The 25,679-nt window shown below is 42.1% G+C and overlaps 1 protein-coding gene across 3 annotated transcripts in view; it reads left to right on the top strand.

The window, feature by feature from the left end:
- Positions 1-25,679, top strand: part of MAP7D2 (MAP7 domain containing 2) — a 112,435-nt gene that overhangs the window by 59,620 nt on the left and 27,136 nt on the right. Inside the window, exons 4-9 of one of the 3 annotated variants that reach the window (XM_042974967.1) lie at positions 1,113-1,224; positions 2,061-2,159; positions 4,493-4,603; positions 6,680-6,802; positions 12,429-12,559; positions 15,754-15,881. In XM_042974967.1, the coding sequence (XP_042830901.1) occupies positions 1,113-1,224; positions 2,061-2,159; positions 4,493-4,603; positions 6,680-6,802; positions 12,429-12,559; positions 15,754-15,881 (704 nt within the window). Of the gene's footprint in view, positions 1-1,112; positions 1,225-2,060; positions 2,160-4,492; positions 4,604-6,679; positions 6,803-12,404; positions 12,560-15,753; positions 15,882-25,679 lie in introns of all 3 variants that reach the window. The other 2 variants (XM_042974966.1, XM_042974968.1) reach the window with 2 other exon arrangements.

The following is a 25,679-nucleotide window of genomic DNA, read 5'->3' as shown; positions in this document are numbered from 1 at the left end:
GCCTTTCCCTGATTTTGAAGTCATGGTTACTCAGTTGGTGCTTCCCTGAATTAATTTTGCTTGCTTTTTATTCAAGCCATGAGAAAATAGTTATCTTTTTGTTTTAGATTGGGCTAGGATTCCTAAAGCGTCTCAGGGTTGGCTTTTATGAAGGCAAAAGGGCATCAGCATGTACCTGTTTTCCTTGCTTCAGGCTTTCTGTAGTAGAGTCAGGGAGAGGATTTGGTATTTGCAGTGTCATTGGGGTGGTGGAGAATGCAAAATTAGAACAGCTTCACTCCAGTGCTGAGGAAATATTTGCCAGCCGTCAGACCCAAGTTTATGAATATAACACTTTGGTAACACAGGAGAGTGCTTTTTAATAAATGCTCTGGTAAGAGAAAAGCCTGTTTTGTTTTGTTGTTGTTTTTTCTCTTCTGGCTAGAAACCGTCTAGTTCTTCTCCTCACCAACCCCCCCCCCCACCCCCTGTCTAACTGTTGAGAATGCATCGATGCTTTGTTTTGTGGCCAGAAGGTTCCCTACTCTTGTCTCTTTTAAATTTTGAAATATGCAGCATTATGCCCAGAATACTATGTAGCAGGAAAATGTTACAATGTAGAAAACGATTGATTCCCCTTTAAGAAGTTCTAAGATGAAAATGGGTCTTGGTAAAATAGATCTCAAAGCCATGTATGTATACTCCAGAAAGTTATGTTTAAGGCTACAAAAATTCAAATTATATTTTAATTTAAATTTTCTCAAATGAGAATACTTTATGCTTTTCTACTAGAGAGAATGCACTTGGTTCCAGAGCACAATTCTAGTTCTAGTAGATAGGGCAAAATGGGACGTGAGACAGGCCTGAAGGAGTTAATGCTTGTCTGGCATTATTCTTAAACAAATCAAGGCCTGGCTGCCGCAGCAGCCTGTCCCCTGGGGCTGGGAGCCAGCACTAGCTGCATTGTTTACTCTCCACCCACTAAGATCTCGCTGGTGTGATGTAGAGCACGTGTGCCTAGGTTTTGGATGCTTAACACAGAGAAACCCATTTGGTGACTCACCCTGAGCACCGCTCGGCAGCACAGTGGGGCTGGGTGGTTAATGTTGCTCTTCCTTATGTGAACTGGGCAGGAGCGGCTGGAGGCGATGATGCGTCGGTCCCTGGAGCGCACACAGCAACTGGAGATGAAGAAGAAGTGCTCATGGGGAGCTTCACTGGCCACAGGGCCTGGAGGACGTGATGGTGAGTGTAGGGCTATCCCTGCATTGCAGGGCCCAGGTGGGAGATCATGGGTCAAGCAGAAGATCGTGGGCACAGGCTGGTGCCCACGGGATCTGGGGCATGCTTTGTAGTTATCTGCAGGTACCTTTATCAGCTGTGATGCCAACCTTCCTGTATATGTATTTCTCATTAAGGGGGTCTGTGCATTATTTTTGCTAGCAAACAGCAGTTGATACAGTAACTGGGCTTTTTGAGGTAAAACAAAAGAAAAGCAAAGAAAATGAATGCAGAGCCTGGTTAACCAGATGCACATGGCAAGCCTAGGTATACTCTGATTTCAGGGAAGGTCAAATGGCAGTAGCCTAAGTCACTACTGCAGTGTGACCCAGAAAGGCTGAGCAGCGGTTATCCTCCAAAAGGGGCTGGGGCTTTTCCCTCCTCATTATTAATTTTTGTTGCTCTTCCCATTTTGTTTCAAGGTGACTTATTTATTTCATTTTCCAGTTCATGCTCATCTTTAAATTTTCAAGTGCTTAATGTAATGTGTGGATTGTTACTAGTCTCTGGGTAGCTTTTCCCTCTCCAGTGCCTTCTTTATTGTGATTTTGTCATTCTGTTACACAGGAGTTGTATATTAGCTTTTTCTGAAAACAGATGGATTCCATTTGTAGTACAGTTTCTTGACTTCGCTGTATTGTGCTTTTACCCTCTGTCAGTGAATATACTTTATTTTCTTTTGGAGAAGTCAATAACCTATTTCAGTTACTTTTTCTAATTTCCTAGTTAGAAACTAAACTCAACCAGAAATTGGGACTTTTTTCTTTTACCTCTCTTTGCTCTGATTTTTTGCTGTGTAGGTGAATCAGAAAATACCCCACCCCCTCCTCTAGGTTTAGCATCCGGCACCCTTCCTCCGGACCCAGGGACCAGTGCCACCGCTGCCGAGTCCACCAACGGTATATCTGAGCTTCACCGCGCCGTGGCGTTTTGTGATGACTGTACTGATCATCCTCCTCCATCACCGTGTTTGTCTCAAGCACTCTTAGTTGATTTCTTAGACTGACCCCTTAGAACTTTTTTTCTAGAACTGTGAATGACATGCCCATGTTTCTTTGTTCCTCTGTCATCGTGGAGCTGTGCATGCCTTACACCCTAGTGCCCTGGAGACATTTCATCCTTAGCTCACCAACTGCTGCTTGAAAATCTTGTCAGTGTTTGACTTATGTGCATTTAGATCTTTAATACTCTCACTAATTACTGGTTTTAGGCATGAAGTAGTAAGGTGTTTCAGTCACTTCTGGTTACCAAAACCTGTGCCCTTAGAGAGTTCTGTGTGTTAATATGATAGATTCCTGGAAGAGGTGTTTGAGACAGAGTGGTAGTGAGGTTATCGGTACCAGCACTGGAAATCTAAAGGAGATAAGTTTGCTTTGTTTTTGATTTACTCTATCTAATAGGCTCTCTGTTTTTGGATACAGGCCTGGGAAATTCTTAGTGCCTAGAACAAGAGCAGAATTAGTAAAATTTTGCTTCCATTTAATAAAGACTTTAGAAATTTAGTCCATCTTTGACTGGCAAAGAAAAACAAGATGTAAACAGGATGCAGTATTTATCAGCAATACGGAAGGTCAAGTTACAGCAGTAGGAATAAATATCCTTGGCTTCCAGCATTCCTTTGACAAAGAAAAATCCTTACTGGTGTTGCTGAGTAGCAGACACTTTGCTGCATGGGCCAAGTTAACTCTAATGTGGCACTGGTCTTCCCTTAACAGAGAGGGGCAGTAGGTAGGAGTTGATAATTACCCCTTGGGAATCACACGCAGGGCTCGGGCCAGGGCGAGGCAAGCACAATATGTGACTTGGACACACAATTTAAAGCATTACCAAAGATCTAAGTTATCGAGATTAATTAATATTTGAATAAATCTAAATGAATGCGTAATAATCCATGATGAACAAAATATCCAATTTCTAAAGGCGAGTACCATACTGAGTCAGCCATAACGGAGCCTACAGCAAAAGGGGAAATGTGTACCCTTTTACACTTGGTTTTATGTAATTTCTACTGGTTAATTTTTTTTTCAGAACATTGAAGTACTCAGAAAAAGTGCTGAAAAATTGAGTAGGTCTACTAAAACTCACATCATTTTTTAAAAAAAAATTTAATATTTTTATTTATTTTTGAGAGACAGAGCATGAGTGGGGGAAGTGAAGAGAGAGAGAGGAAGACACAGAATCTGAAGGAGGCTTGAGCCTTTGAACTGTCAGCACAGAGCTCATCCCGGGGCTTGAACTCATGAACCGCAAGATCGTTACCTGAGCCAAAGTCGGACATTTAACTGACTCAGCCACCCAGGCGCACCAAATCTCACATCATTTTAAATTTAAATATTTTATTTATACCAAAATAGAATTTATTATAATTTCACTCCAGCTTAAGACAATTAAAAATTACTTAAGATTGTCATTTGATGACACATTGTAAAACATGGCAATTTTCACATTTGAAAACAGTATGAGGAGAGGAGTAGATTTTGAAAATATTATTAATGAGTTTGCTTCCTTTAAAGCCAAGGGCATACATCTTTCCTTTTGCCTCAGGCTTTGATAGGGCGTGGCACGGCACTATCAGCACCTCTTCATTTGCTATAATGGTTTAATTTAGAAACCAGTCTAGAATAAAATAACGGCTGCAAGTTAAGAACACCAGATCCCAGATCATGTGTTAAAATCCTAACCATAAATAGTCACAGCACTAGAGAAAGGGCCATTGTGATCCCATCTCTTGAGAAGAGGAAGAAACCAGCTGCTAAAGGTGGTTCTGCTTTAAATACAGCTTCTTGCAGTACACATTACTTCTCTCTCCAACCTGAGCCTATAGATAACTGTCAGAAAGTCTGGTTTCAGCTCAGTCTCAGACCATAGAACATTTTCCAGTGGTGATTTGTCTCTGTGTCTAGACTGGTTTTGTTTTTGTGTAGTCTGAATGTGCTTAAAAGTCCCTGGACACAAGGAGTTGATTTGCTGGTGGGATTAGTGTGGCTTTAGTTGAACAGTTGAGTGAGGTTGAACGTTTGAAATTGAAGAGAAGATCCTGCTTCAGACTGATGACTGCCGTGGCCTGGGCATTTCCAGATAGGCTAAGTATGTAGCAGGATGATGGAAGAAGTGTGCTGTGCCACAGCAGTTTAGGAAACGTGTGGATGAGGACAGGAAGAACACTTTGGGATATGTGTTTCTCGATCTACAATGGTGTGAATACCAATGTCTTTAATGCGTTTCTCTGCAGCATGTGACAAACTTTCAACATCAGCCATGAATTTGCCAAAGCAGACGGAGCCTCCCATGAGTAAGCGCCTGTCTTCATCCACCGTGGCAATATCCTATTCCCCAGACCGAGGCAAGTGAACAAGTAGACCTGGTCTCTGTAGTTTTCCTCTTTTCTAGTGTGAGTGTCTTAACATCGGCCTTTGTGAGAACCCCTTGAGCCTCCTGCAAATACCTCCATTATCCTAGCCTTGTGGTCTGAATGTGGGAGCCTCAGGACCTCACTTAATGGGACTTTGGAAAGTGGCATCACTCTTTAGAGTCAGATCGTTGTTGAATAGGTGCAGGAATTAATGATATTCTTTCAGTCTGAAAGAGACTATTCCATTTTCTACAGTGCATGTAGGAGTTATCCTGCCCTAGAATTAATTGACCAGTGGGCAGAGAAGACCGTTAAAAAAGTAACTGCCTGGTTATTGATTGATGTGATCTAGTTGATTAGCCAGAAACAGCAGAAGTCATCAGGCTGAGGTTCATGGAAAACTTACAGGTATGAAAAAAATGGGGCTATGCTATTGTCTGTGGTTTGTAGGCCTGCCCATTTCTGTTTGAAAACAAGTTCAGAACTAATATGAAGGCTTTAAAAGGAGAAAAGAATGGGTGGCCTGTTCTGGCACTCATTTTGAGGTGGAAGATGGCATGTGTAGGACGTGTGCCGGTTCCAGAAACTGAATAGATTTAAAACTGCTCGTGTTCTAATTGAGGCTCAGATAAGTCACTAAAAGCAGGAACTTACACCTTCCAGAGTATATAGGTTAGGGAAGAGAATGATGCTCTCCATGCATTAAATGTGTATTTTATTTATTTATTTAAAAAAATTTTTTTAATGTTTGTTTATTTTTGAGAGAGAGAGCGTGCATGGGGGAGGGGCAGAGAGAGGGAGACACAGAATCTGAAGCAGGCTCCAGGCTCTGAGCTGTCAGCACAGAGCCCAACGCGGGGCTTGAACTCACAAACCGTGAGATCACGACCTGAGCCAAAGTCGGTCACTTAACCGACTGAGCCACCCAGGCGCCCCTAAACACGTATTTTAAAGCATTATTGGAGAAGAGTCAGGTGCCAGTGAAGTATTTAACAGGTCAGTCATTACCAAAGGGCAAGCAGGAAACGGGCTTTGACTTTGAATAGGCCAGTGTGCCTTTCTGGTTGTTTTTCACTGGCATTGATCTTGCACCTTCAGCACAGAGGCTGTCAGGTCAGAAACCCTGTAAGTGTCAGTGTTGCTGATCCCTGATGCAGTTCATGGGTGAACTGAATGCTGGAAACCTTGAATTAACTGCAAGGTGAATGAGAAAACATCTACTTGCTCTTAACTCTGTATAGCTGTTCCATAGTGAGTGTATTCCATATGTTTTCATTAATTCACAGGGTTACATATTGGTGTTAAATTCATATTTGCAATGATTACTATGTAAAGATATCAGTATGTTAGTACATATTCTTGGCAACTGAATTATCTGCTTGTGGATTATAAATTGAAAAATTTCAATTCCCAAACCATTTACTGGCTAATGGGTACCCCAAAATTCAAAGTAATGGAATAGTTAATTCATTACCATATAATATATTCCAAAGCCATCCAAAATGACATTTTGGTTACTGAATTTTAAATTATGACTACTACTACTTCCATTTAAGCTGATAAGTTGGCTATTTTTATTTTTGTAGTTCTTATTTATTTTTTGCCCTTATTTACATGGAAAAAGTATGAACAGATGCATATTTATACATTAACAAAATCGGTGTATAATGAAATGTTTTTTAACAGAGAACCTAAAGTGTTTCGTAGGAGTAATCTTTTTTTCAATGTTAGATCTACTAGGTGAGTAAATGGTTTCTTGAGTCCATATTACATCTTGGGAGATGGGCTAATTCTCTTCACATGATACAGGTAATATTGTAATACTGTAATAGCATACTGAATGAATTCTGGCACCCTAAAAGAATTACCACACTCTCCCAAACTCCAAATGACATCATTTGTTTTATTTTAGTATAATGAACTCCGAAGCCATCCTTTGCTAGAATATTTTTATTTTCCACATTCTGCCACCCAAAAGTTAATTTGCATCATGCTCTGTGTTGTTTTAAACATTTTATTTTGTTTTAATTTTGCTTTTTAAAATTTTCATTTGATTCCATCCCTCAGCTCATCGCACACACCTTAGTCCCATGGAAACCTTTCTTGTTATGCGACTGTTGACTCCCACACAGGCTTCTTTAGCCAGAAGCAGAAGTACACTCATGCTCTCTGAGCAAACCAGTGACTCAGGTAAAAGAGGCCAAGCTGGTGACACTGAGAAAAGTGCCCAAAGTGATGTTGGTTGATCTATGAACTATTCCTGAATTTTTGTATTTTGTTTCCCATTTGCTTACTTTGTGAAATGTCTTCAGTGGTTAATCACATTTTCTACCCACCAGTGTTTTGCTGTTGCTATGGTTGTTTTTCTTTTAAGTGTCACAGAGGTAAGTAAATTATTTTATGATTGAGGGCATGTGGATTAGGGGGAAAAAAAATCTATTTCATGAGCTATGGAGGTGAGTACACTTTTTTAAAGAGTGATTTGGCAACGTAGCCTATAAACCACAATGTCTGGAATACCATAACCAGATTTACCACTTACTAGCTCTTTCCACTTTGGGTAAATTCATTAACCTCTCTAAGGCTCAGTTTCCTTATCTATAAAATTGAATTACTTTAAACTGTCATGAGAATTAAATGAGATAGGACAATGTTTACAATAGTAAGAGCTCAAATGTCTAGAGCCTTGTTACCCAAAGGGTGGCCCATGGACCATCAACATGAGTATCACCTGGGAGCTTGTAAGGAAGACAGATACACTGAAGTCTGAGAAATTCCAGGCCACCCTGTGAAAACCTTTTCTTGACCAAATCGGATCAAATTGTCATAGCAAGATTAATGAGGGCTGGCATTCTCTGTTTGCAGATTAGCAACATTGTGTCCACATTAGGGCAGGTGTGGTCTTAGTTCCCAAGATAGTGTATTTAGTTAGATGACATAGACATGACATATAATCCTTTATCTACTTCTGATTTCTAGAAGCAACCTACTAGTTTCTGAGTAATTGTGCTATTTCTCCAAAGAAGATAAAGAAATGGCCAATAAACATATGATAAGATGCTCAACATCATTAGACATTATGGAAATATATGTCAAAACCACAATGAGATACCACTTCACACTTACTAGGATGGCTAAAATTCAAAGAAAAAAGGAAAAATAGTAAGTGTTGACAAAGATATGGAGAAACTGTAACCTTCATAAATTGCTGGTGGGAATGTAAAATGATGTACTTGTTTTGGAAAACAGTCTGGCAAGTTCCTCAAAAAGTTAAACATAGAGTTACCATGTGACCTAGCAACTGGACTCTTAGGTACAGGCCCAAGAAAATTGAAAACACACAAAAACTTGTACCTGAGTAGTTCTTAGCAGCATTATTCATATTAGCCACAAAGTGGAAACGGCCCAAATGTCCAAAAGATGAATGGGCAAACAAAATGTGGTATATCCATAAAATGGAATATTACTCAGCTATAAAAAGAAACGAAGTACTGATACATGCTATGTGATGAACCTTGAAAACATTATGCTCGGTGAAAGAAGCCAAACACAAATGCTACAAATTCTGTGATTCCATTTATATGAATTGTCCAGAATAAGCAAATCCAGAAAGACAGTAAATTAGTGGTTGCTAGGGACTGAGGGAATGGGGAAGGGGAATGAATGCTTAATGGGTACAGGGTTTGTTTTGGGGGTAATATTCTGGAATTTAACTGTAGTTATAATTGCACAACTTGTGAATATACTAAATACCACTAAATCGTGAACTTTTTAAAGGATAGTTTTGTGGTACATGAATTATCTCTTAAACGGAAAAAATGCCTGAGAAGTAGGAAGGTCTCCCTTTTGAGAACAAGGAATGTGTCAGGAAGTCCTCAAGACCACTTGAAGGGTCAGTGATTCTCTAGGAGTACTCCCAACTATGATTTATAACAGTGCAAGGCTACAGAACAAAATCAGCAAAAGGAAAAGGCCATAGGATGAAGTCTGGGAAAGACCAGGAACAAGCTTCCAGAGTCCTCTTCCTCTGGAGCCACATAGGGCACATTCCCTCAGCAATGAGTTGTGACATGTATGAAGTATTACCTACAAGGAAGCTTATTAGAGACTCACTGCCCAGAGTTTTTATTGGAGGATGGTCACGTAGCTACCCCCTGCCTGGTACATACCCAAATTCCAGACTGTCAGAAGGAAAGCAAGTGTTCAGGATAAATCATGCTATTTGTACAAACAGCTGTGGCACAGTGAGCTAGTTACTTTTACCGGTTAATGGTGGGAACCCTCCCGAAATCCAGATTCCCTGATGCCCGGGCCAACCTTGTAAGCCAGCCTTTCCAAGGCCAGCAGTCAGATCTGCTTTGTATTTCTTTTCTGCTCAGTCTATCCCCTTGGTCCTTGGTGAAGGCACCATTACAGCAGAATTGTCATCAGCAGGATTCTATACAGCAGGCTGAGGCCAATCTATGGTATTGACCTCACTTACGCCCTTTAGAGGTTCTGAACTTAGCCAGTTAAAACACAGACCATTAGCCATAAAGGTCTGTCTTAGAAAGCCAGGTAACTTCCTCAGTAAGTTTCTCTATGAACCTTTTTTCTTTTTTTTAACCTGGCCCAAGGCATCAGTTCAGGCCCAGCACCGCCTGGCCTTGACCAGTAAGGTGAAGCTGTCCCAGAGTCTTTCAGGGCTGAGGCAGTATCACAGTAGTCAGAACTTAAGAAATATAATCCCTGAGGGCACACATGTCCCCTGGAGATGGTTTACAGTGTTGGGGAGCCCCCAGCAGGACATACATTGGTTGGCCACCACAGGGCAACCTGTCCCCTTTGTGTCTTTCCCACCAAGGGTCTTCCCGCCCCAGGGTTCTTAGTCTGGCCCAAGGAATTCAGTTGGGTCCTTGTTTTCAGAGGGACTGCCTGAGGTGGCCAGTTCTTTTTACTTTTTCATTTTTTTCATTTTTATTTATTTTTGGGCGGGGGGGGAGAGAGAGAGAGAGAGACAGAGCATGAGCTGGGGAGGGGCAGAGAGAGAGGGAGACACAGAATCTGAAGCAGGCTCCAGGCTCTGAGCTGTCAGTGCAGAGCATGACACAGGGCCTGAACTCATGGAGTGTGAGATCATGACCTGAGCTGAAGTCAGACGCTTAACCGACTGAGCTACCCAGGCGCCCCAGTGAGGTGGCCAGTTCTAAACAGTTCTGTCAACAACACAAGTTCGTTGCCTGCTGAGTGCGGACAGCATGTGGAGGTGTTCTTTAGGGACTTTGCAGGAACTGGCCCACCCTGTGGTTCACAGTCCCACTGTCACATGCAACTTGGGCTCAGCAGTCCACTTGCAATGTGAAGCACTCACAGCAGCTGGCACAGGCAGCATGATTTTTCCTCCAGAAGAAGGGAGAGTTCTCAGGAACAGTTCTGGAAAATAGAAATCACAAATGTCCTTCCCCTCCCTGGCACCATTCCAGGTGCTAGGTTTTGTTGTTGTAGTTGTTGTTGTTGTTTTTATTGTTACCAGTGTGCCCCATTCAGTAATTGAAACTTTACATTTTCTCAGTCGTCTATTTTTAAAATGACCTTTCATAAGGAAAGGTTGAATGTCAGAAGGACAAGAGCATTTTTACAAAAAATTTTAACTTAACCAGAAAGACACTCATGTTCAGGAACAAAATCCTGAATTTTCAAAAAAAAATTTCAAGATAGATTTGCATCAACTGCCATCTCTGTAATCTTATTAATTTATGCAATGAATAGCCTAGAAAAAAGCAATCCTTCCTTGGGAACAGGTGCATTCAACAAATTGCCTTCCTCAAGTGTGTGTAGCAGGAGAAAGGGAAGGGAGGGAAGTAGAGTCAGATTCCCAGTCTGTTGTTACAAACTTTCATCCCAGAAAGTCAAATACCAAAAATCTTGTCAGCAGGTGTTGAGTCTAATCATCAGGGCTGGGTGAAGGGGTCATACTCCCTGTGAGTACTCTGTCCCAGCTCACAGCTGTGGCAGGAATCACAAGTTAGGAATATAATTAGGCTCTGCATCAGAAATTAAGAGCTGACCAGCAGTCCCATGTCAGATGGTCCCATCAGAAAACAAGCTCTTTCCCGTGAGCATTTGTCTATGATGCAGATGGTGCAGCCAGTATCCGTGATACTTTCACAGGTTAGGCTCTGTATCTGTATACAGGGTGTTCTGTATCTGTAATAGTCCTGGCTTGATTTTTAAAACTCCTTATGTATCTCTCTGTCTGGAGATTGCTCTCTTGTCATGTCTCCCTTTTTCCAGAGGCTCCATTATACAAAAGTCAGCACAAAAAGAATCAGGTAGGAAGGTTTGTTCTGGTTCCAGTACTTAGAGTTTTAATTTCCAGCCAAACCACCGATGGCAAAGAACAAGGAGGTTGTGCCTCGCTCCCGCTTGAGGGAAAAAACAAAAACCAAAGACATCACCTGGGTTGTATTTTTCCCCTTACTTCCCCTTACTTTAGCCAGTGTGGCGAAAAGCAGCCAGGGGATCCAGCAAGCCAGCTCTTGGAGTTGGATGGGTTATCTTCAAATAGCATAGGTATTTCACCTCTTGCAACACACAACAGCTTGGCTTCTGTGTGATATGGTAGCTGACTCCATAGCCACCAGGCACCAGAAGGTCACCATCCTCCATCCCTTCAGCCTTTGTTTTTCAAACACCACTTTTACCATATGTCAATGAATCAGGGTCAAGCTCACAGTTCCTGCTTCTCGCATCAATTGTATCAGCGTCTCCAAGACCAGCCCCAGGTTTTGTGATTGCTAGGACTCAGCATATGGTGGCACTCAGAGCCGTGATGTGTTAGAGTGGAAGGCTGCACAGCACATCAGCAGAAGGAACTGGCACACAGGCAAAGTCCAGAGGACACCAGGTGCAAGTTTCCAAGAGTCCTCTCCCAGTGGAGTCACACGGGACGTGCTTAATTCCCGCCCCCCCCCAACTTGGGGCGCCTGGGGGGCTCAGTCGGTTGGGCGGCCGACTTCGGCTCAGGTCATGATCTCGCGGTCCGTGAGTTCGAGCCCCACGTCGGGCTCTGTGCTGACAGCTCAGAGCCTGAAGCCTGTTTCAGATTCTGTGTCTCCCTCTCTCTGACCCTCCCCCATTCATGCGCTGTCTCTCTCTGTCTCAAAAATAAATAAACGTTAAAAAAAAAATTCCCCCAGCGACGATCTGTGATAACACATGTGAAATGTTGCTGACCAGGAAAGCTCGTTAGAGACTCATTGCCCAGGGTTTTCATTGAGGGCTGGTCACATAGGCACCCTCTGTCAATTATATACCCGAATTTCACAATAAGTCATGTTGTTTGCACAAATAGCAGAGGCAGAGTGAGCTACTGGTCAGTTAGGGAGTAAGAGCCCTTCTGAAATCTAAGTTCCCAGGTGTTGATCAGGGGCCAATCTTGTAAGTAGGCCTCTCCAAAGACAGTAGTCAGGCCTGCTGTGTTAACTCTTGAACTGCACAAGGAAATTGATGTTTAGAGAGGTTAAGTAATCTGCCCAAAGTGATCTAGCTGTTTGGTGACAGTGCTAGTTCTGTCTGGTTCCAAAGCCCAGACTTTGAACTCATGAAATTAACTGGGCTCTTGAGCATTGAGTATGGGAGTCTTTCAAGATAGCGTCTATTCTGCATATATACTAGAAAAAGTTTGGTGATATTTGGAGAATGTGGATTGCCCATGTCACATTTTAACAGAAATGTGTTCTTCCCAATTCCCTGCTCCCCCTACTTTTTCCATCTGTGCTCCCTATCTCTTTGTGATATTTTAACTCTCTAGTATCCCATGCCTGTCCTCGTGTAGCTCCTGCTGGCCCTCTTAAATCTTCTTACAAGTCTTCTCCCACTCGGAGTGCTGAGAGGAAGAAGACTACATCTACATCTGGCACAGGAGATTCTGGGAAAGGAGCCCCTGCAGGAGCGGAGGCCTCTCCGGTAGGTTGAAACCCACTCACTCACCTCGGGACTGGTTTATCTAACAGTGTGATTATTCCCTGTGCTTAACGTGGGGTCTCTGTTTCCATCAACCTCCAGAGACTGCTCAAGTGGTGAATTTGGTTTAAAATTTCATCCATCCTTGGAAAACCATTTAACTTTTTGCATCTTCCTAAATCTTAGTGCCTTGGAACAACTTCCTAAAGACCTTGTCCTTATTATAGCCTGCCCTCCGGAGGACAGGAGTCAAAAAGAATGCTCTGAGTGTCCTCTCTCTGCTTTTAAGAATGTCTGATTCTGGGCCACTCTTGCCTCTGCGGGCGACTAGAACTAAGGTTCTAGGTCAGCCTTCAGTCCATAACAGTGGCCTTCAAACATTTTTGACATAATACTGATACCATCAGTAAAACAAATGTTGAACAGGTACTCCCAATTATGTATATTTATTTAGAAATTATACATACCATACTACTTTTTTTAGTTATCAGTTGTGCATAACAAATCACCCCAAATCTTAGCTGCTTAAAACAAATGTTTATTACTGTACTGGTTCTTTGGGTCAAAAATTGAGGATGGCCTAGCTGGGTAATTCTGGTTCAGGGTCTCTCATGAGGGTGTGGTCAGGATGATGGCCAGAGCTGTAGTCATCTGAAAGCTTGGCTGGGGCTCTTACAGAATGGCTCATTCACATGGCTGCTGGTTTCAGTTCCCTATTGTGTGTACCTCTTCATAGAGCTGCTTGTGAGTGTCCAAATGACATGGCAGCTGCCTTCCTCCAGAGCAGGAAATCTGAGAGAGAGAGAAAGACAGAGACCGAGCGCGCGCTGTGTGTGTGTGTGTGTGTGTGTGTGTGTGCACGCACAAGGGAAAAGCTGTAGCACCTTTTATGCACTAATCTCACATGTTATATACCATTGTTTTGCCATATGCTGTTCATTAAAAACAGATCACTGAGACCAACCCACACTCACTCAAGGAGCATCAAATGACATGTGGACTTGTCTTAAAAGTACCACATTACTGTACTATTGGGCATTTATTTTATAATACTACATGTATTTTTAAGATTTTTAAAAGATTATTTATTTTGAGAGAGAAAGAGATAATGAGTGGGGGACAGACAGAGAGAAAGGGTGAGAGAGAGAATCCCAAGCAGGCTCCGCTCTCCAAGCTGAGCTCAGTGTGGGGCTCATTCTCAGCAACTGTGAGCTCCTGACCTGAGCCGACATCAAGAGTTGGATGCTCAACCAAATGAGCCACCCTGGCGCCCCACCATTTATATTTTTAAAATCCACTGTGACCCTGAGGTTCTTACATGAGAAGTAAGTGTGTTAGACCCTTGGGTTTTACTAAAAAGTCAATTACTGTGGAAGGGGGTTAACGTGTGTGGGAGCGGGAGGGCCAAATGAGGATTTGTTGTGGAGAAGTGCAATGGGGAGAGAGGGGAACCACCCTTGTGGAGCCCCCACTGCATGCCAGGCACAGAGGCCGTGCCTACTGCCTCTTGCTGACCAGAGACCATGGAGAAGACATAGAGGGACAAGTCTATGGGGTTGCAGTCGCTGTTACACCAGGTACACTGTTAAGAGTCCACAGCTCACTGTCCTGAGTGTTAAAAACCACATTTATTTCCACCTGTAGTTTTTTTGAGTGATTATATATTTTTGTACTCTTCCCAGTTTTTTTCTTTTAAAAATGTTTTAAATTCCAGTCCAGACATATAGTGTTATATTAGTTTAACGTGTGTAATATAATGACTCTACAGTTCTCTACCTTACTCAGTGCTCATCACAGTAAGTATACTCTTACTCCCCTTCACCTCTTTGGCCTATCTCCTCCCCTCTCCAGCAACCACTAGTTTGTTCTCTGTATTTGAGAGTCTGTTTTTTGGTTTATCTCTTTTTTTCTTTCTTCATTTGTTTTCTTTCTTAAATTCCACGTATGAGTATTTGTCTTTCTCTGACTGACTTATTTCACTTAGCAAAATACCCTCTAGATCGGTCCATGTTGTTGCATATGGCAAGATTTCATTCTCTTTTATGGCTAATACTCCATTGTATATATATGCCACATATTCTTTCTTTTTTTTTTTTTTTTTTTTGGACATTTATGCCACATACTCCATCTATCTGTGGGCATTTGGGCTGCTTCTGTAATTTAGCTGTTGTAAAACTGCAATAAACCTAGGGGTGCATATATCTTTTTTTTTAAGTTTATTTATTTTGAGACAGGATGAGTGTTTGCAAGTGGGGGAAGGGCAGGGAGGGAGAGAGAGCAGGAGAAAGAGAGAAAGAGAATCTCAAGCAGGCTCTGCACTGAAAGCACGGACCCCAACGTAGGGCTCAAGCTCACGAACTGCAAGATGTGACCTGAGCCAAAGTTGGACACTTAAATGACTGAGCCACCCAGGCACCCCTGGTACATATATATATTTTTTGAGTTAGTGTTTTCGTATTCTTTAGGTAAATACTCATTAGAGGAATTACTGGATTTTTAATTTTTTGAGGAACCTCCATACTGTTTTCCATAGTGGCTGCACCAGTTTGCATTCCTGCCAACAGCACATGAGGATTCCTTTTTCTCCACATCCTTGCGAACACCTGTTGTTTCTTTTGTTTTTGATTTTAGCCATTCTGATGGGTATGAGGTGATAGCTCATGACGGTTTTGATTTGCATTTTCCTGATGATGAGTGATCGAGTTTCTTTTTTTTTTTTTTGGTTTATTTCTTTATTTTGAGGTGGGGGAGGGGCAGAGAGAGAGGGAAAGAGAATCTTAAGCTGTCAGTGCAGAGCCCGACTTAGGGCTCTATCCCACGATCTGTGAGATCATGACCTGAGCCGAGCTGAAGACTCGGATGCTTAGCTGACTGAGCCATGCAGCCTCCCCAAGTAATCCAGTTTCTATATGTCCAGAATCATCGCATGGTTATGTTGTCAGCTTTTTGCAAGAGAAGAAAGAATAGAAAGTCTTTGCATTTTGGGGCAGAAGTGGTTTTTTTTTTTTATTGGATGACCTCACTATGATGATCTCATGGTGCTTCCCTGCAGATATGCCCATTGTGGGAAGCACTGTAGCTTCATATAGATCTTTCTGAAAGAAAGCTATGCATCACTTTTATCTGAGGTGTTTATAGAAATTGTAGAAGTATTGCCAGTTATGGGCCATGGCTGACCTATTCTGTGTGCCCTTCAGACAGAGAAGATGAAGAGAGGCCCTCGAACAACAGCTTCTGTTCCCAGCGTGGGCCTCGGGTCTCCTCTGAGAAGATGTGAGTTTCCAGGAAGCATTTCTAAGCGGTCATCCTCTCCAGTGACATCCAAGTAAGCATCTTTCTGCTTTGCCACAGTCAGACCATTAAGGCAGTTTGGTGGGGCTCTGTACGGTGCAGCATGTGCTTCCTGCTGCCACGTGAGTCGTGGCCAGTCCAAGAGGCAAGCAGGAGGAATGCTGGACCTTGAGTTATATCATTTACTGTCTGTGTATCTTTGGGATAAATGATGGGCTCTTCAGGGGTTTGTTGCCTGCTAAGTACAAGATTCTGATTTACTGAGATGAATCATTCAGAATTTTCTGCTTTGGTCCATCAGTTCCATTCTGCTTTTCTGACACTCTCTTACACCTGCATCTAGAGTGATTACATTGTGCTTGGGTGCTCAACTTCATGTGTTTGTACACTCACTCTCTTCCTTCCCTCATCTGTGTCTTCAACAGAGAGGCAATAATAACTTGTCAGCCACCATCAGCAGTATGTTGTTTGTTGTTTTTTTTTAAATGAAGCCATTATGTATTTTTTTTGTTAAGAATTAGATGAGCTCACCAATGAAACTGTGTAACTGAAAAACAAATTCACACTGTAACCACTCTCTTAAGTCATTAAAATACTTTTCTTACAGTAACCAACAAGAATGACTCAGGAAATAACTCAGTCCAGTAGAATGGAAACATCTTCAGTTGTACTTACTGAGAAAGAAAGAGAACTATGATTTTAATTTTAATTTGGGAAAATGGGAAACTCTTTATATAGAGAGAATCATGTGACACTTGTTTAGTACATCAATTTTTTTCAAAGAACATAGGATAAAACAAATTTAATGAATGTTTGGGAATTTGTTTAAAATATTTCAGAGTGACGTCAGTTCGTATTTCTAATTTGTTGCTTTCTAACAGAGACTTTTTCTCTATTATTATTATTTTGTTCAGAGAACACTATGGTTTTTATAGACTGTTATTGATATATCTTTCTTCTATAATTAAAATCCTTACATAAGGTATTGCTGAGTTAATAGTATCAAGTTTTTGTTTTGTTTTAAGTCCATTGCATTCTTTCTGTGCTCCTATTGCCTGTTTTTGGTTGTGATATTACTCTCTTGCAAACCCCATTCACATGTCACTACTCCGGTGTTAGTGTGGGACATTAACGGAGAGAAAAGCCTGTTCGTATGGGGGTTTTTCCAGATTACACCCCTGTCTTTCCTGGATATTGAATCATGGTCCCTGCATGGAGAGTAGCTGGCAAGTTTCATCATCATCATCATTGTAAATTTCACTAAAGTAAACTAAGGGGATTGTTGCCCTCTGTAGAGATGAGAATTCAGTTTTTGGAAGCAAGTTACCAGTGGGCTCTGTGCTCTCTTTGATGTTGAAAATCTTGATTGTGTGTTTCAGGAACTATTTTATATTTTTTAATTGAGATATAATTGATAGATAACATTATATTTGTTCAGGTGGACGAAATAATGATTTGATACTTGTATACATTATGAAGTGATGACCATAAGTCTAGTTATCATCCATCACCATACATAAATATAAATGTTTTTTCTTTTTTTTTTGCGAGGGCTTTTAAGATTTATTCTCTTAGCAACTCTCAAATATGCACTATTTGAATATACAGTATTAACTGTAGTCACCCTCCTGTACATTGCGTTCCCATGGCTTAGTGATTTTATAACTGGTAGTTAGTGCCTTTTGACCCCCTTCACCTATTTCATCCACTCCCCCACCCTCCTCTCCCCTCTGGCAACCACCAGTCTGTTTTCTGGATCTGTGAGCTTGGTTTTGTTTGGTTTGGTTATTTTTTAGATTCCACATGCAAGTGAGATAGTACAGTGTTTGTCTGATTTATTTCACTTAGCATAATAACCTCAAGGTCTATCCATGTTGTTGCAAATGGAAAAATTCCATTTTTTTAATGGCTGAATAGTATTCTGTTATATATGTGTGTGTGTGTGTGTGTGTGTGTGGAACTATTTTATATTTTAGAGGACATATCATCTGAATTTTATGAAAAGCTCACTTTGACCAAAGAGACTTAAAATCCCAGACTTTTTTTTAATGCAGTTCAATTTAAAGAAATGTTAAAAACTTCCCCTCTATGTAGAACAGCAATGGGTACCTAGTCGGTGCTTTATAAATATTTGTGGAATGAATGAATGCAAGTCCCTGTGCCATATGTTTTGGAGAACCTCCAAATAAGTGAGAAAAGTCTCCACTAGAACAGGCTGCAAGTGAGGTGGGGGAGAGTTGGGGGTGCAGGTGAGGACACTTGCAGGCCTAATCTGGACAGAGACTTGTCCAACTTAAACTGCTCATCCCTCAGAACTCAGCTCGGCTGTCATCCTTTCCAGAACCAGCCAAAGCTGAATTTACCCCTTTCTCCGTGCTCACAGAGCCTCATGTACATACCCCTATTATTCCTTCCTTCCTTCATCATATACCTACAGAGTGTGTCCTCTCTGTCCAGTGTTCTCAGCCCTTGTGAAGCTTACCTAACAGTGAAAGGCAAATACATCAGGTGGTGAGAAGTTCCACGAAGAAAAATAAAACCAGGTCAGATGATAGAGTGGTAGAGGGGAGTAGTAGCTGGCTGGATATGGTGGTCAGGGAAGACTTCTCTGAGAAGGTGACATTTGAACAGAGCCCTGCATGAAGTAAGGGAGCAGGCCTTCTTGCACTGTATCATCTCCTGCTAGACTGCCACGAGGGTGAGGCCCAATGGGATTTATTGTTGCAGTGTAGGTGCTCAGGATGTGTCCGTGCGATGGAAGCTAGAAGGGCACTAGAGTCTGGAGGGTGAGAGCAGATTGGCTGGTGGGTATGGGTGTTGCTAGGACTGTTCTTGCCCAAGGACTCAGGCCCTTTCTCTCCCCTTTTCTTCTGGGCCAATCATGAGTTTTTTTCTCTCACTGATCATTCCCTTAAACGTTCTCCTCTCTGGGCTATGTATTTCATCTGGGGAACTTATAAAGGATGAGGGATACCTGCTTCTACACTGTATTGCAGCATATTCCTGCTGCTTCAGCAAAGAAGAAGTAATAGAATGACCTTGTTTTCCAGAGCCCTGTACATGTCATCTCTAGTTAGTGCAAGCAGGAAAAATAGTAAACTCTAACACAGCTGGACTTCTTGTGTACTGTCAAAACTACCTGAATCATTAGCTCCTTAAGAAGTTCCCTGGGGTGGGAATGCAAGCTGGTGCAGCCACTCTGGAAAACAGTATGGATGTTCCTCAAAAAACTAAAAAAAGAACTACCCTACGACCCAGCAATTGCACTACTAGGTATTTATCCAAGGGATACAGGAATGCTGTCTTAAAGGGGCACATGCACCACAATGTTTATAGCAGCACTTTCTTTTTTTTTTTTTAATTAATTAATTTATTTTTTTAATATATGAAATTTACTGTCAAATTGGTTTCCATACAACACCCAGTGCTCATCCCAAAAGGTGCCCTCCTCAATACCCATCACCCACCCTCCCCTCCCTCCCACCCCCCATCAACCCTCAGTTTGTTCTCAGTTTTTAACAGTCTCTTATGCTTTGGCTCTCTCCCACTCTAACCTCTTTTTTTTTTTTCCTTCCCCTCCCCCATAGGTTTCTGTTAAGTTTCTCAGGATCCACATAAGAGTGAAACCATATGGTATCTGTCTTTCTCTGTATGGCTTATTTCACTTAGCATCACACTCTCCAGTTCCATCCACGTTGCTACAAAGGGCCATATTTCATTCTTTCTCATTGCCCTGTAGTACTCCATTGTGTATATAAACCACAATTTCTTTATCCATTCATCAGTTGATGGACATTTCGGCTCTTTCCATAATTTGGCTATTGTTGAGAGTGCTGCTATAAACATTGGGGTACAAGTGCCCCCTATGCATCAGTACTCCTGTATCCCTTGGGTAAATTCCTAGCAGTGCTATTGCTGGGTCATAGGGTAGGTCTATTTTTAATTTTCTGAGGAACCTCCACACTGCTTTCCAGAGCAGCTGCACCAATTTGCATTCCCACCAACAGTGCAAGAGGGTTCCCGTTTCTCCACATCCTCTCCAGCATCTATAGTCTCCTGATTTGTTCATTTTGGCCACTCTGACTGGCGTGGGGTGATATCTGAGTGTGGTTTTGATTTGTATTTCCCTGATAAGGAGCGACGTTGAACATCTTTTCATGTGCCTGTTGGCCATCCGGATGTCTTCTTTAGAGAAGTGTCTATTCATGTTTTCTGCCCATTTCTTCACTGGGTTATTTGTTTTTCGGGTGTGGAGTTTGGTGAGCTCTTTATAGATTTTGGATACTAGCCCTTTGTCCGATATGTCATTTGCAAATATCTTTTCCCATTCCGTTGGTTGCCTTTTAGTTTTGTTGGTTGTTTCCTTTGCTGTGCAGAAGCTTTTTATCTTCATAAGGTCCCAGTAATTCACTTTTGTTTTTAATTCCCTTGCCTTTGGGGATGTGCCGAGTAAGAGATTGCTACGGCTGAGGTCAGAGAGGTCTTTTCCTGCTTTCTCTTCTAAGGTTTTGATAGTTTCCTGTCTCACATTCAGGTCCTTTATCCATTTTGAGTTTATTTTTGTGAATGGTGTGAGAAAGTGGTCTAGTTTCAACCTTCTGCATGTTGCTGTCCAGTTCTCCCAGCACCATTTGTTAAAGAGACTGTCTTTTTTCCATTGGATGTTCTTTCCTGCTTTGTCAAAGATGAGTTGGCCATACGTTTATGGGTCTAGTTCTGGGGTTTCTATTCTATTCCATTGGTCTATGTGTCTGTTTTTATGCCAATACCATGCTGTCTTGATGATTACAGCTTTGTAGTAGAGGCTAAAGTCTGGGATTGTGATGCCTCCTGCTTTGGTCTTCTTCTTCAAAATTACTTTGGCTCTTTGGGGCCTTTTGTGGTTCCATATGAATTTTAGGATTGCTTGTTCTAGTTTCGAGAAGAATGCTGGTGCAATTTTGATTGGGATTGCATTGAATGTGTAGATAGCTTTGGGTAGTATTGACATTTTGACAATATTTATTCTTTCAATCCATGAGCAGGGAATGTCTTTCCATTTCTTTATATCTTCTTCAATTACCTTCATAAGCTTTCTATAGTTTTCAGCATACAGATCTTTTACATCTTTGGTTAGATTTATTCCTAGGTATTTTATGCTTCTTGGTGCAATTGTGAATGGGATCAGTTTCTTTATTTGTCTTTCTGTTGCTTCATTGTTAGTGTATAAGAATGCAACTGATTTCTGTACATTGATTTTGTATCCTGCAACTTTGCTGAATTCATGTATCAGTTCTAGCAGACTCTTGGTGGAGTCTATCGGATTTTCCATGTATAATATCATGTCATCTGCAAAAAGCGAAAGCTTGACTTCATCTTTGCCAATTTTGATGCCTTTGATTTCCTTTTGTTGTCTGATTGCTGATGCTAGAACTTCCAGCACTATGTTAAACAACAGCGGTGAGAGTGGGCATCCCTGTCGTGTTCCTGATCTCAGGGAAAAAGCTCTCAGTTTTTCCCCGTTGAGGATGATGTTAGCTGTGAGCTTTTCATAAATGGCTTTTATGATGTTTAAGTATGTTCCTTCTATCTCGACTTTCTCAAGGGTTTTTATTAAGAAAGGGTGCTGGATTTTGTCAAAGGCCTTTTCTGCATCGATTGACAGGATCATATGGTTCTTCTCTTTTTTTTTTGTTAATGTGATGTATCACGTTGATTGATTTGCGAATGTTGAACCAGCCCTGCATCCCAGGAATGAATCCCACTTGATCATGGTGAATAATTCTTTTTATATGCTGTTGAATTCGATTTGCTAGTATCTTATTGAGAATTTTTGCATCCATATTCATCAGGGATATTGGCCTGTAGTTCTCTTTTTTTACTGGGTCTCTGTCTGGTTTAGGAATCAAAGTAATACTGGCTTCATAGAATGAGTCTGGAAGTTTTCCTTCCCTTTCTATTTCTTGGAATAGCTTGAGAAGGATAGGTATTATCTCTGCTTTAAACGTCTGGTAGAACTCCCCTGGGAAGCCATCTGGTCCTGGACTCTTATTTGTTGGGAGATTTTTGATAACCGATTCAATTTCTTCGCTGGTTATGGGTCTGTTCAAGCTTTCTATTTCCTCCTGATTGAGTTTTGGAAGAGTGTGGGTGTTTAGGAATTTGTCCATTTCTTCCAGGTTGTCCAATTTGTTGGCATATAATTTTTCATAGTATTCCCTGATAATTGTTTGTATCTCTGAGGGATTGGTTGTAATAATTCCATTTTCATTCATGATTTTATCTATTTGGGTCCTCTCCCTTTTCTTTTTGAGAAGCCTGGCTAGAGGTTTGTCAATTTTGTTTATTTTTTCAAAAAACCAACTCTTGGTTTCGTTGATCTGCTCTACCGTTTCTTTAGATTCTATATTGTTTATTTCTGCTCTGATCTTTATTATTTCTCTTCTTCTGCTGGGTTTAGGCTGCCTTTGCTGTTCTGCTTCTATTTCCTTTAGGTGTGCTGTTAGATTTTGTATTTGGGATTTTTCTTGTTTCTTGAGATAGGCCTGGATGGCAATGTATTTTCCTCTCAGGACTGCCTTCGCTGCATCCCAAAGCACTTGGATTGTTGTATTTTCATTTTCGTTTGTTTCCATATATTTTTTAATTTCTTCTCTAATTGCCTGGTTGATCCACTCATTCGTTAGTAGGGTGTTCTTTAACCTCCATGCTTTTGGAGGTTTTCCAGACTTTTTCCTGTGGTTGATTTCAAGCTTCATAGCATTGTGGTCTGAAAGTATGCATGGTATAATTTCAATTCTTGTAAACTTATGAAGGGCTGTTTTGTGACCCAGTATATGATCTATCTTGGAGAATGTTCCATGTGCACTCGAGAAGAAAGTATATTCTGTTGCTTTGGGATGCAGAGTTCTAAATATATCTGTCAAGTCCATCTGATCCAATGTATCATTCAGGGCCCTTGTTTCTTTATTGACCGTGTGTCTAGATGATCTATCCATTTCTGTAAGTGGGGTGTTAAAGTCCCCTGCAATGACCACATTCTTATCAATAAGGTTGCTTATGTTTATGAGTAATTGTTTTATATATTTGGGGGCTCCGGTATTTGGCGCATAGACATTTATAATTGTTAGCTCTTCCTGATGGATAGACCCTGTAATTATTATATAATGCCCCTCTTCATCTCTTGTTACAGCCTTTAATTTAAAGTCTAGTTCGTCTGATATAAGTATGGCTACTCCAGCTTTCTTTTGGCTTCCAGTAGCATGATAAATAGTTCTCCATCCCCTCACTCTCAATCTAAAGGTGTCCTCAGATCTAAAATGAGTCTCTTGTAGACAGCAAATAGATGGGTCTTGTTTTTTTATCCATTCTGATACCCTATGTCTTTTGGTTGGCACATTTAATCCATTTACATTCAGTGTTATTATAGAAAGATATGGGTTTAGAGTCATTGTGATGTCTGTATGTTTTATGCTTGTAGTGATGTCTCTGGTACTTTGTCTCACAGGATCCCCCTTAGGATCTCTTGTAGGGCTGGTTTCGTGGTGACAAATTCCTTCAGTTTTTGTTTGTTTGGGAATACCTTTATCTCTCCTTCTATTCTAAATGACAGACTTGCTGGATAAAGGATTCTCGGCTGCGTATTTTTTCTGTTTAGCACACTGAAGATCTCATGCCAAGCCTTTCTGGCCTGCCAAGTTTCAAAAGAGAGATCAGTCACGAGTCTTATAGGTCTCCCTTTATATGTGAGGGCACGTTTATCCCTTGCTGCTTTCAGAATTTTCTCTTTATCCTTGTATTTTGCCAGTTTCACTATGATATGTCGTGCAGAAGATCGATTCAAGTTACCTCTGAAGGGAGTTCTCTGTGCCTCTTGGATTTCAATGCCTTTTTCCTTCCCCAGTTCAGGGAAGTTCTCAGCTATAATTTCTTCAGGTACCCCTTCAGCACCTTTCCCTCTCTCTTCCTCCTCTGGGATACCAATTATGCATATATTATTTCTTTTTAGTGTATCACTTAGTTCTCTAATTTTCCCCTCATACTCCTGGATTTTTTTATCTCTCTTTCTCTCAGCTTCCTCTTTTTCCATAACTTTATCTTCTAGTTCACCTATTCTCTCCTCTGCCTCTTCAATCCGAGCCGTCATCATTTCCATTTTGTTTTGCATTTCGTTTAAAGTGGTTTTCAGTTCCACGTGACTGTTCCTTAGTCCCTTGATCTCTGTGGCAAGAGATTCTCTGCTGTCCTCTATACTGTTTTCAAGCCCAGCGATTAATTTTATGACTATTATTCTAAATTCACTTTCTGTTATATTATTTAAATCCTTTTTGATCAGTTCATTAGCTGTTGTTATTTCCTGGAGATTCTTCTGAGGGGAATTCTTCCGTTTGGTCATTTTGGATAGTCCCAGGAGTGGTGAGGACCTGCAGTGCACTTCCCCTGTGCTGTGGTGTATAACTGGAGTTGGTGGGCGGGGCCGCAGTCCAACCTGATGTCTGCCCCCAGCCCACCGCTGGGGCCACAGTCAGACTGGTGTGTGCCTTCTCTTCCCCTCTCCTAGGGGCGGGATTCACTGTGGGGTGGCATGGCCCGTCTGGGCTACTTGCACCCTGCCAGGCTTGTGGTGCTGGGGATCTGGCGTATTAGCTGGGGTGGGTAGGCAAGGTGCACGGGGGCAGGAGGGGCAGGCTTAGCTTGCTTCTGCTTAGGTGATCCACTTCAGGAGGGGCCCTGTGGCAGCGGGAGGGAGTCAGATCTGCTGCCGGAGGTTTGGCTCCGCAGAAGCACAGAGTTGGGTGTTTGCGAGGAGCGAGCAAGTTCCCTGGCAGGAACCGGTTCCCTTTGGGATTTTGGCTGGGGGATGGGCGGGGGAGATGGCGCTGGCGAGCGCCTTTGTTCCCCGCCAAGCTGAGCTCTGCCGTTCGGGGGGCTCAGCAGCTCTCCCTCCCTTTGTCCTCCAGCCTTCCCGCTTTCTGAGCAGAGCTGTTAACTTATGACCTCCCAGACGCTAAGTCGCGCTTGCTGTCGGAACACAGTCCGTCAGGCCCCTCCGCTTTTGCCAGCCCGACTCGGGGGCTCCGCTTGGCCGGCGAGCCGCCCCTCCGCCCCGGCTCCCTCCCGCCAGTCCGTGGAGCACGCACCGCCTCGCCGCCCTTCCTACCCTCTTCCGTGGGCCTCGCCGCCCTTCCTACCCTCTTCCGTGGGCCTCTCGTCTGCGCTTGGCTCCGGAGACTCCGTTCTGCTAATCCTCTGGCAGTTTTCTGGGTTATTTAGGCAGGTGTAGGTGGAATCTAAGTGATCAGCAGGACGCGCGGTGAGCCCAGCGTCCTCCTACGCCGCCATCTTCCCTCACCTCCCCTCCCCAGCAGCACTTTCAACAATAGCCAAATTATAGAAAAAGCCTAAATGTCCATTGATGGATGAATGGATAAAGAAGATGTGGTGTGTATATTCCCCCCCTAGGAGAGGGGAAGAGAAGGCACACACCAGTCCGACTGTGGCCCCAGCGGTGGGCTGGGGGCAGACATCAGGTTGGACTGCGGCCCCGCCCACCAACTCCAGTTATACACACACACACATATATATATATATATATAATGGAGTATTTCTCAGCAATCAAAAAGAATGAAATCTTGCCATTTGCAACTACGTGGATGGAACTGGAGGGTATTATGCTAAGTGAAATTAGTCAGAGAAAGACAAAAATCATATGACTTCACTCATATGAGACTTTAAGAGACAAAACAGATGAACATAAGGGAAGGGAAACAAAAATAATATAAAAACAGGGAGGGGGACACAACAGAAGAGACTCATAAATATGTCTCCATAGCAAACTGAGGGTTGCTAGAGG

This window comes from Panthera tigris, chromosome X (assembly GCF_018350195.1).
Source record: "Panthera tigris isolate Pti1 chromosome X, P.tigris_Pti1_mat1.1, whole genome shotgun sequence".
Lineage (NCBI taxonomy): Eukaryota > Metazoa > Chordata > Mammalia > Carnivora > Felidae > Panthera > Panthera tigris.
The sequence above is the reverse complement of the archived record's forward strand: the minus strand, read 5'-3'. Positions and strand labels throughout refer to the sequence as shown.